This window comes from Neofelis nebulosa, chromosome 5, assembly GCF_028018385.1.
Source record: "Neofelis nebulosa isolate mNeoNeb1 chromosome 5, mNeoNeb1.pri, whole genome shotgun sequence".
NCBI classification, from domain to species: Eukaryota; Metazoa; Chordata; class Mammalia; order Carnivora; family Felidae; genus Neofelis; species Neofelis nebulosa.
In genome coordinates this window covers 10,609,707-10,622,215 of record NC_080786.1, presented here as the reverse complement: position 1 = coordinate 10,622,215, position 12,509 = coordinate 10,609,707, and the positions used below count along the sequence as shown (strand labels likewise).

The 12,509-nt window shown below is 39.7% G+C and overlaps 1 protein-coding gene across 1 annotated transcript in view; it reads right to left on the bottom strand.

Annotated features, from left to right (window-relative positions):
- The window catches only part of DYNC1LI1 (dynein cytoplasmic 1 light intermediate chain 1), a 37,652-nt gene that overhangs the window by 12,767 nt on the left and 12,376 nt on the right, over positions 1–12,509 (bottom strand). The window contains exons 3-4 of the mRNA XM_058729633.1: positions 3,105–3,221; positions 2,149–2,379 (exon numbers count right to left, since the gene is read on the bottom strand). Coding sequence (XP_058585616.1) covers positions 2,149–2,379; positions 3,105–3,221 — 348 coding nt within the window. The remainder of the gene's footprint in view (positions 1–2,148; positions 2,380–3,104; positions 3,222–12,509) is intronic.

Sequence of the window (12,509 nt, the reverse complement as noted above, 5' to 3'; positions counted from 1 at the left end):
GGAGGCAGAGTACAACAAGTGAGTAGGCTCCAAAGAGTAGGGTTCAATGTAAGCTGGTTCTGTCTGGGCAAATTACTTTGGGCAAGTCACACTCTAGCTTTGCCTCTCTATATTCTCTAATTCACAAAGCTCACTGAAAGGATAAAAAAATGGGTGTGCATGTGTGTGGGGGGGTGCTCCACAATTTAAAAGACCTAGATGGCTTTCTTTATTTTATTTTTTATTAAAAAAAAATTTTTTTAATGTTTGTTTATTATTGAAAGACAAAGACAGAGCGCAAGCAGGGGAGGGGCAGAGAGGGAGACAGAATCCAAAGCAGGGTCTGGGCTCTGAGCTGTCAGCACAGAGCCCGACGCGGGGCTTGAACCCACAGACCATGTGATCATGACCTGAGCCGAAGTCAGATGCTTAACTGACTGAGCCACCCAGGCGCCCCTAGATGACTTTCTAATATTACTTTCCTTTCTCTAAAGCTCTTTACTCAGGTCTTCTCCTTTTCACCTAGGTACAATCTTGGGCCATATTCATTCTGTAACCCTGGTAAAAATTAATGATATTACCAGCGCTGATAAATTTTTAGAACTCATTTGCAAGACTGTCACAACCTCCACTTAACAAAAATTCAATGTAAATGTATTAAGAACCTTAACAATGTATACTTTGACTCAGTGATTACTCTTTAAGGAATTCTCAAGGAAATAATCAGTGATACAGGATTTCTATATAAGGCTGCTTTCCATGTTTAAAAGCAAAATAACAAATCTGGAAACAAATGATTCACAGCATAGGATTAAAACTGTATATGAGGGAATTCTTTTTACATTTTTCTTAATTTTTATTTTTTAGAGAGAGAGAGAGAGAGTGTGCATGAGCAGGGGAGAGGGGCAGAGGGAGAGAGAGAAAATCTCAAGCAGGCTCCATGCTTGTGCAGAGCCCAACGTGAGGCTCGATCCCATGACCGTGGGATCATGATCTGAGCCCAAGTCAAGAGTCTGATGCTCAACCGACTGAGCCCCCAAGCACCCCATGTATATGAGGGAATTCTATACAGAATCATAAAGAAGAAAATGATCTTAAACTCACATGGGGTCAAGGAAGAGGGAACCTTGAATAGTTGAGTACAGTTCCTTCAAGAACACAGGGGCATGCATACAACCTTAGCAGACCTGGTAGCTATTACCCGTCAAATCAAAGGGTGAAATCTAACAGTGTTAGATTTTTTTAGCATATACCAGAGTTAACTGATTCAGTAGTCCGGGGTGGGGCCCAAGAATGTGTATTTCTGACAAACTCCCAGCTGTACTGATACTGATGCTGCTGGTCCTGGGACCACAAACTGAGAACCACTACCGTAGTATAAACTTAGCGGGGGAAAAAAAAGACCTATAGGCAATGGCCAAACAGAGAAAGAGAGGTACAGATTAAAAGCAGTTAGACATCTTTTTCAGGAATTTAGGACACCGATTCTCCTAAGTCTCTACTATTTCCTTGCATATAAAGTCCAGTAAGCTGTTAATCTTCTTCTAAAAATTATTATCAGTCAACAATAACAAAGAAAAGCAGATTCCATCTGCATATTTTCTTAAGCAAAGGCACTGGCAAATGAAGAACTCTCAATGAAATTAAGAACTGTGACAACTAACTTACAATTTGTTAGAGATAACCCTTGTTATCATAATTTATCTGAAGACTTCCAATTTACATGGGTATGTACAAAATATACACTTTGTAAATCATAAAACCAGTTTAACATTTTTATATTTACGTTGTTAACATTTTTGGGGCACATTTCATGTTGACAACGTTGATAAGAGTGCTTTATTTACCAAGAAATGAAACTGCTGAAAATAAACAGCTGACGAAAGATTCAAATCTTTTTAATCCTGAAAATCTACTTCTCAAATGAACATTTATGGCCCTTTGGCAAAGGAGAAAAGGCACCTCTACTAAGGAGTCTGCCATTATATATAGTACAGGTTTCCAATTTAAAACTACACTAAAACCTAGCACATCAAATTAAATTTCAAAAACAGTAGTCACATTATGTTTCCTTCATTGAATCTTACTCAAAGTCAAAAATTGCTAACAATTACAATAGCTAGGATATCAGGTGTTTGAAATCTATATTCGTATTTCTACACTACTCACACTTTTGTTCCATTTCTTTCATTTCTTCAGGAGGAATTTTCAACTTGTCAATATGTTCTCTAATAACACTTGCCCATTTCTGTAAAGAATCCAAAGCAGTCCAAGGCTTTGACATATCAACAACCAGCATAACTAGAGTGTCCTTCAGAGAAATGGCATCCAGTGAAAATTTCAGGAGGCCCTTGTGATACAGGTCTCCATCTAAGATCCATACATTACATCTTGTTTGATCTACAAGAGACAAAAAAAGTTACCAAGGCAACTGGATTAAGTTATGTCATTATCCAACTAACAATACTACTTGGTATTCTAGGGCATCTCCACAAAGGATGGCTCCTTTGACAAGGTTCAACTCCTTAGATCGCATCTATCAATTTAATAAAGGCCTAACAAATTTTCAGGAAGATAATCTAACTGCCAACACAAAACACCAGCAGCCTCTACTTCTTGTTCCTCAGTCCCAAATCACAGGCTGAATAGCATGTTTCTATTCTTACCATCAGCATAGAGAGCCATGCACGTACAAGATATCATACACAAAAATGAGAAGGCACGTGATGTATACAAGAAAAGAACAGCTGATCAGATTGAAAAAAGCTGGCAGGCAGATGACATTTTTTGTGTCAAAAATGAGAAGGTGAAAAGGGATTGGCAAAACAACCACAGGATACTATTATTTCACTATTTGAGGGAAAACGAACTGAAAAATTGAGATTCTTGAAGGATGGCAAGGAAGCTACAGTCTGAACACTAGAATATCTTAAGATGTTAAAAAAATGCCACTGGAAGAATTCTAACCCCAAGCCAATAAAAGTTATGTCCACACATAAGTGGCATGACACAGCAGGACTCCTAGTAAAAGATGACACACTAAGAAAAGTCAAAGACTAAAATGAGCAGGCAGTGCACCTCAGAAAGGCCTCAGGAAACTTGGTTTACATACAAACGACACTCACCATCTCGGTCTTCATCGTGAACATTGAAGTACAAATATTCCAATCCTCTTCCTTTCTTATACTCTTCTATTCCCTGAATTTTTCTTATTAAGCTTGTTTTTCCAGCTCCATCTTCACCTGTAAAAAAGGACAATCCTTTTTAATTATAATACGGATTATTTAAGGATGCTTTTTAGTGTCAAGTGAAAAACCCAACTGGCACTAGCTTCAACCAAAAGGGTAATTTGATGAAAGACATCTAGGTAACTATAAAGTTGAAGATGCTGACTTCCCCCCCCGGATTCTTTGTCCTGGTGTCTCTGCCCTTGCTTTTAAGTCTAGTTCTATCCTATTACAAATGGTTTCCTCCGTGGGTATTTTTCACGAAGTTCAACTTTTATGTCATCCCAGTTTCATCTAAAAGGAACAAAAGACTCTCTCTATTGGCTTTCAGTCTGAAGAATCTCAGGTAAAGACTCTTAACTGGCCCAGTTTGGGTCATGTGCCCACCCATGGCCCACTCATGGAGGATGGAAGATGCATCAAAATTGACCAGGCGGGGAATTGTGGCTATAGCCTCACCAAAACCATGAAGTCGTAAGAAATATTAATAAGGGAGGGGTAGAGGTAGTAAACTGAGTAAGAATAAGGGTACAGGGAACGTAGAACAGACAAAAATAAAATGTAGACTGAAAAAATATTAATAGCAAAAACACAAGAAACAGCAAGTATTGGTAAGGATGTAGAGAAAAAGGAACCCTCATGCACTGTGGGTGGGAATGCAAACTGGTACAGCCATTGTAGAAAACAGTATGGAGGTTCCTCAAAAGCTTAAGATGGAACCACCCTACCGTCCAGTAATCACACTATGGGGTATTGACCCCAAAATACAAAAACACTAATTCAAAGGGATACATGCACCCTTAGGTTTATTGCAGCATTATTTACAATAGCCAAATTATGGAAGTGGCTCAAGTGACCATCGATAGATGAATGGATAAAGATGTGGTGTGTATGTATATAATTCAGCCATAAAAAGGAATGAAATCTTGCCATTTGCAACCACATGGATGGAGGCTGGAGTATAATGCTAAGTGAAAAAAGTCATAGAAAGACAAATACTGTATGATTTCATTCACACGTGGAATTTAAGAAAACAAACGAGCAAAGAAAAAAGAGAGACAAACCAAGAAACAGACTCTTAACCACAGAGAACAAATGGTTCTGATGGTTACCAGAAGGGAGGAGGTGGGGGATGGGTGAAATAGGTGACGGGAATAAAAGAGTACATGCATCATAACAAGCACTGAGTAATGTATAAAACTGCTGAATCAGTATATGGTACACCCGAAACTAATATAACATTGTTATGTTAATGATAGTGGAATTAAAACAAACAACTTAAAGCGTGCCTGGGTGGCTCAGCGGGTTAAGCATCTGACTCGATTTCGGCTCAGGTACATGATGATCTCATGGTTCGTGGGATTGAGCCCCATGTTGGGTTCTGCACTGACAGCACAGAGCCTGCTTGGGATTCTCTCTTTGCCCGTCCCCCACTTGCACGCCCTCTCTCACTCTCTCTCAAAATAAATTAACATTTAAAAAAATAAAAAAATAAAGGACTTAATAGAAATATTAGCAGCAAGAAATTATGTGATTTAAACCTGACAAAAGTTTAAAAACTTTAAAACTAGGCTGGCTACTATTTGATGTTTTGGTGAAGATTTTTCAATATCATAAATCTATTTAAATACTACCTATTACCATCTCATGGACTTAGTTTTTTTTTTTTTTTTTTTAATTTTTTAACGTTTATTTACTTTTGAGAGATGGAGAGAGAAACAGAGTGTGAGCTGGAGAGGGGCAGGGAGAGAGAAGGAGACACAGAATCCAAAGCAGGCTTCAGGCTTAGCTGTCAGCACAGAGCCCGACGCGGGGCTCAAACTCATGGACCGCGAAATCATGACCCGAGCCAAAGTCGGACGCTTAACCGACAGAGCCACCCAGGTGCCCCGTGAACTTGTCTCGTTATTAGCAGTATCATGTTAATAGTACTCATAAATGTGAGTTTCTTAGATCTAAGGACTTATTCCTGGAGAACATTCACAAGTTCTTTGAAAATTTAAAAATTGTTTTCATGTTAAACTTAAAAAAACTATGTAAGTCTTGGATCTTCTGAATGACCATCTTTATATCTAAGTGTTGCCACAGACTGCAGTAGTCACTTCTGCATAGGTGTTTATAATCCTACTGGTGACAAGCTGAGGCCAAGTAATGCAGACAGAACAGAGACAAGACACACAGACCTGTCAAACTTAAAGTATCGCAGAGTAGATAGTACTATATTCAACTGAACTGGCAAGACTGGTTCTTTTTATGAACTATTTTCCAACACTTCATAGCAAAAACTGTCACCTTAAAAAGGCAATGAAGAACTCGTCATTAAATGAGTACTTCTTTTTCAGCACTATTTTTGCAGTACTCTTAAAATGGTTCGTCAAAATAACAGACTGGATTGAAAATAGTAATATCTATGATAATGCCAATGATTATACCCATGATGATCCATCATGCTTAAATGGAAATAATAAAGTTAACCAATAAAAAAGAGAATATATAAATACTTGTACTATTAAACCCAACACTGGCATTTAATTTCTGCAGAAAATTTGTTATACTGATTGCTAATTTGAATTTTATCAATTCATTTCACTGGACTAATCGTTCTCAAAAATGAACCAGCCTCACCGGGGGGCTTATTAAACACACATTGCTGGGCTTCCCCTCCTGGGTTTCTGATTCAGTAAGTTTGGGGTGGGGTCCAACAATCTGCATTTCTAACGAGCAACCAGTGCTGCTGATGCTGCTCGTGTGGGGACCACACTCTGAGGAACCACTCCATTAGACATTTACTACATTAAGCACCAGGAGTACAAAGATCCTTATGTCAAAGTCACTGTCCTCTAGGAGGCTGACAAACTGGAGAGGGAAAACAAATAGATGATTTCAAGATACTGTCATTAGGTCTATACTGGAGATACGCAACAACCGGGAGGCCAGCCCTAAGGGAATATCCTCGTCTTGCCTGGAAGTCAGAAAGGACTTTGTAGAGGTGGCAGGTAACACTATAGCCAAGTCTTGTAGTATTAATGAGCCATGGACAGCTAATCATCCCAGGAAGTAAGGAAAGCATATACAGAGGCCTGGAGGCAAAGAAGTGTTTGTCCTTCTACAAAGGACAGATAATTTGAAGAATGTTAGGATGTGAGGGGAACAGAAGCCAGAAAGTGAGAACAAGTACAGAATGCCAGATCATGAAGGGCATCTTATGCCAGGCTGAGAAGGGCACACTTTATCCTGAAGATAACAGGGGGCCACTGGCAGTATTTAAGTATTTTAGAAAGACCTCTATGGCGACAGTATGGAAGACTGGTAAGTTTAGGAGTTAGGAGACTAGGTAACTCGGTCTTACTGGAGTCCTAGCAAGAAATGAGGTAGGCCTGAACTAAGGTTAATAGCGGTGGGGACAGCTGTACTCAAGGCAGACTTGGTTGGGAGCTGGCAGACAGGAGGAGGAAGACACAGAAGTCAGAGAAGGCTCTCTCTCGTCACTGCTTCAGGAGCATCGCCCTCTGCTACTCTACCACTTAACCTCTGAGGTGGCTGGTCCTGAGTCTTCCTTGCAGGCTGCTCTTCCATCCCTACCCAACGTTTGTACAATCCAGGGTTCCTTCCTCAGCCTTCTACTCTTCTCCCTCTGAATGTAATTCCAGGAGAAGCTCTGAAGACGACTTCTATACTCCCTGTAATCTGGTGACCCGTGGATTTCTTTCCAGCCTTAGCCTCTCCTGAACTGCTAACTGGTCATCAATACTTGGATGTCCCCTAATACCAGATATTTCACTTGCAAAGATCTTCTCCCATTTGATAGACTGCCTTTTAGTTTTGATGATTTCCTTCACTGTGTAGAAGCTTTTTATTTTGACATTTATTTTTGCTTTTACTTTCCTTGTCTCAGGAGACATATCTAGAAAAATGCTGCTACAGACGCTGTTAAAGAAATTACTGCCTGTGCTCTCTTCTAGGAATTTTATGGTTTCAGGTCTCACATTTAGGGCTCTGATCCACTTTGAGTTTATTTTTGCATATGGTGTAAGAAGGTGGTCCAGTTTGCAGATAGCTGTCCGGTTTTCCCAATACCAGTTGTCGAAGAGACTGTCATTTTCCCCTTGTATATTTTTCCCTCCTTTCTTGAAGACTGAGCAGATAATTGGGGGCTTATCTCTGGGTTTTCTATTCTATTCCATTGATCTATGTGTCTATTTTGGTGCCAGTATCAAATTGTTTTGATTACTACAGCCTCGTAATATAAGTTGAAGTCTGGAACTGTGGCACCTCCAGTTTTGGTTTTCTTTTTCATGACCACTTTGGCTATTTGAGGTCTTTTGTGGTTCCATATAAATTTTAGGACCGATGTTCTAGTTCTGTGAAAATGCTGTTGATATTACAAAGATGTAGTCTTGTGCTACTGTTATACACATCTTCTAATCACATTATTTGTTAGGGTTTTTTTCTTTTTCTCCCTTTTTAGATCTTTAAGCATTTAACCCCTGGCCTCTGCCTGGTTGTCTTCTCACTATATAAACATGCTACTCAAAAGCGAACATTCACTAAATTCTTAGCACACTCCAATCCGTTCCCCATCCTGCGGCTTGAGTGATCTTCCTGAAACAATTTCCTCATGCCACTTCTGCCTCTTAGGACCCTTCACGGTATTCTAGTTAATAACATACGAAAGCTCAAATATTTAGAGTGAGGTAAACTAATATCAGGAACTTACTTTGTAATGCATAAAAAAGGGTGGGGCAGTGAAACATTTATGTGATAAAGCAAATACAGTTAAATGTTAACGGTAGAATCTATGTTTGGGTATATGACTATTCACTTCAAAATTCCTCCAACACGCTTGGAAATTCCATAGGATGTCAGAAAAAACCCTCAGGGTCCTCCTGCTGCCCTTAAAAAAATTTTTTTTTTTAGTGTTTATTTTTAAGAGAGAGAGAGAGAGAGAGCGCGCGACAGTGGGGGGAGGTGCAGAGAGAGGGGGAGAATCCAAAGCAGACTGCAGGCTCTGAGCTGTCAGCACAGAGCCCGATGCTGAGCTCGAACTCACGGACTGAGAAATCGTGACCTGAGCCGGTCAGACACTTAACCAACTGAGCCACCCTGGTGCCCCTTCCTGCTGCCCTTGCAATAAAGCCCAATATTCCTTACAAAAGCCACTTAATTCTTCTGCCCCTCGCTATATCTCATTTCCCACAACCCACATGCTAGTCTCCAGGTCCTGCAGAGCCAGACAGGGTGCAGTCTCCCAACTCTGAGTCTTCACACGTGCTGTCACTTCTTTCTGGAATATTCTTCCCTTTCCCTCACATCTGGGAGAACCCCAGCTTATCCTTCCGGTCTCCATTTAGTTTCCTCTAGGAAGCTTTCTTTGCCTCCACAAGTCTGGTTAAGCACTCTTCCTCATACTCGCAAAAACACACTGCACACTTAAAGACACTTCAATGTAATGTGTCAGCTCATTTATGGGTTTCCTTCAGGGGAATGTCAGTCTGCCAAATCTGTCCCCTTCATTCAACAAATATTCTTTGAGCAAGTTCTCTTAACAATAAGCAGGATATAAAGTCCTTGCATTTAAGATACTTAATTATCCTATTCTTTTTTTTTTTAAGTTTTTAAAAATAAATTTTGAGAGACAGAGAGCGAGGGCATGAGGCGGGTAGGCGCAGAGAGAGAAAGAGAGAATCCCAAGCAGGCTCTGCGCGGACACAGGGCTTGATCTCATGAACTGAGCTGAAATCAAGAGTCCAACGCTTGCTTAACTGACTGAGCTACCCAGGCACCCCGAAATTATCCCATTCTTAACAGGCACTGTCCCTGCTTGTTCAACAAAAACAGAAACCATGTTGTCTTAGTCTCTTTGGGCTGTTATAACAAAAATACCATAGGCTAGGTACCTTTTAAACAACACAATTTATTTCTTACGGTTCTGGAGGGTAGGAAGTTCAAGATCAAGGCACTGGCAGATCTAGTGTCTAGTGAGGGCTCGTTTCCCGGTTCGTAAACAGCTGTCTTCCGTGTCCTCACACGTCAGAAGAGGTAAGAGAGCATTCTGGTGTCCCTTTTATGAGGGCCCCATTCATGAGGCCTCTGCCCTCATAACCTAATCATCTATAAAAGACCATACGTCCTAATGCCATCGCCCTGTGGGGTACAATTTCAACCTATTCATTTGAGAGGTACATATTCACTGTGTAGCACCCACCATATAGTCAGAAGATCCTTTACCAATATTCATTATCTCTTAATCACGGCTATAGTCTCTATTTTCATAACTATACCCCATCTATAATAGCTTGTCCTGGGCCTTTACCCACAATCTATTACAATAATTTATTCACTCATATCTATAAAACTCAAGTGGTTACCTCTCAACAATAACACATCAATTAATTGTGTAAGCTCAGGGGCGCCTGGGTGGCGCAGTCGGTTAAGCGTCCGACTTCAGCCAGGTCACGATCTCGCAGTCCGTGAGTTCGAGCCCCGCGTCAGGCTCTGGGCTGATGGCTCGGAGCCTGGAGCCTGTTTCCAATTCTGTGTCTCCCTCTCTCTCTGCCCCTCCCCCGTTCATGCTCTGTCTCTCTCTGTCCCAAAAATAAATAAAAAACGTTGAAAAAAAATTAAAAAAAAAAAAAAAAAATTGTGTAAGCTCATAATACATATCTCCTTCACTAAACTTAGAAAAGCTTTCACTAGAAAGTCATTGGAGCTGGCAGTATTCAGCTGCCTTGGTCCAGCCAAGATGAACGATGTTTGACACTACTAAAAAGTCCATCATGAACCCTTTCTCTTTATTCTATTATGCAATTAGAAGGATTAAAACATATTAAAATTCAGGATACCTCTATTTGGCATTGACAGACATCTAAAAACCATCTTTACTGGCCAAACCATTCAAGAAACAAAAGTCACTGAATTCCAAGTTATTTTTGGAAAACAAAACAGTAACCTAATAGTTTGAAGTGAAATAAAAGAAAAATAACTATTTACATACTTAACTCCAAGCAATTAATATACCTTTAAAGTGGCAATTAGGGCAATGGGGACTATGTGGCTTTAAACCTAAAGCAATCTACAGATTCAATGCAATCCCTATCAAAATTCCAGTGGCATTTTTCACAAAAATAGAACAAACAATCCTAAAATTTGTCTGGAACCACAAAAGACCCTGGGTAAGCCAAAGGAATCTTGAGAAAGAAGAACAAAGCTGAAGGCATCATGCTCCCTGACTCTGAACTCTACTACAAGCTACAGTCATTAAAACAGTTAAGGTATTGGCGTAAAAACAGATATATCAATGGAACAGAATAGAGAAACCAGAAATAAACCCAAGTGTATATAGTCAATTAATATATGACAAAGGAGCCAAGAATATACAATAGGTAAAAGGTAGTCTCCTCAATAAATGATGTTGGGAAAAACTGGACAGCCGTATGCAGAAGAATGAAACTGGACCACTATCTTATACCAAATACAGACATTAACTCAAAATGGGTTAGACCTGAACATAAGACCCGAAACCATAAAGCTCCTAGAAGTTAACACAGGCAGTAAGCTCCTTGATACTGGTCTTGGCAATTATTTTTTTTAAATTTTTTTCTTATGTTTTATATATGAGAGAGAGGCAGAGAGTGAGTAGGGGAGGGGCAGAGAGACAGAGACAGAATTAGAAGCAGGCTCCAAGCTCTGAGGTGTCAGCACAGAGCCCGACGTGGGGCTCGAACTCACAAACCGTGAGACTGTGACCTAAACTGAAGTCAGACACTTAACTGACACTTAACAAGCCACCCAGGTGCCGCAGCAATTATTATTTTTTTTAATCTGACTCTAAAAGCAAAAGCAACAAAAGCAAAATAAACAAGTGGGACTACATCAAACTAAAAGGTTTTTACACAACAAAGGAAACCATCAACAAAATAAAAAGGCAACCAAATGAATGGGAGAAAATATTTCCAACGCCTATATCTCATAAGAGGTTAACATGCAAAATGTATAAAGAATGCATACAATTCAATTAGCAAAAAACCAAACAATATAGTTAACAAAATGGGCAGAAAACATGAACAGACATTTCTCCAAAGAAGACCCAAAAGGCACATGTAAAGATGTTCAACATCACTAGTCATCAAAAAAAATGCAAACCAAAACCACAATGGGATATCACTTCACACCTGTTAGAATGGCTAGTATCAAAAAGATAAGAAAAAACAAACGTTGGCAAGGATGTGGAGAAAAGGGAACCCCTGTGCCCTGTTGGTGGGAGTATAAATTGGTACAGTCATTGTGGAAAATAGTATGAGGTTCCTCAAAAAATTAAAAATTTTGGTATTTTGACCATATGATCCAGCAACTCCACTCTTGGAAATTTATCCAAAGAAAATGGAAACACTAACTTGAAAAGATACATGTACCCTTATGTTCACTGCAGCATTATTTATAACAGCCAAGATAAGAGAACAACCTAAGTATCCACTGATGGATGAATGGATAAAAGAAGATGTGAGATACACACACACAATATTATTCAGCCACAAGAAAGAATGAAATTCTGCCATTTGTGACAACATAGATGGACCTTGAGGGCATTATGCTAAGTGAAATAATTCAGATAAAGAAAGACAAATGCAGTATAATCTCTCTTATACGTGGAATCTAAAAAAAAAAACCCCAAACTCCTCAAGCTCATAGATACAGAGAACAGATTGGTGGTTGTGGGACGGGGCGGGGGTGGGGGTGGGGCTATGGATGGAGGGCATCAAAAAGTGAATTTTAAAAAAACAAGCATTCAGGGGCGCCTGGGTGGCTCAGTTGATTAAGCATCCGACTCTTGGTTTCAGCTCAGGTCACGATCTCACAGTTCCTGAGTTTGAGCCTCAGGTTCTGAGCTGACAGTGCAGAACCTGCTTGAGATCTCTCTCTCCCTCTCTGCCCTGCCCCACTCTCTGTCTCTGTCTCTCTCAAAATAAATAAACTTAAAAAAAAAAAAAAAGTACTCCATGCTAAATACATAAATAAAAAGAGCAAAGACAAAAAAAAACCTCCCCAGAAATATAGGAATTTTCGGGTGACTTTTTTGACACTAGAAGGGCATTACAGTACATAAATCAATGACACAAACTACTCAAATCACATAAACACTTCTGAGAATCACTTAGACTGAAAGCTTAAAATTCTAAGCCATGGAGAGCATGGAGAAAACTAAACAAATAAAATAAAAATTCTCTCTAATGACCAAACCATTGAGGAAACAAAAGTCACTAAATTCCAAGTTATTTTTGAAAAAACACAGAGTTGGGGCGCCTG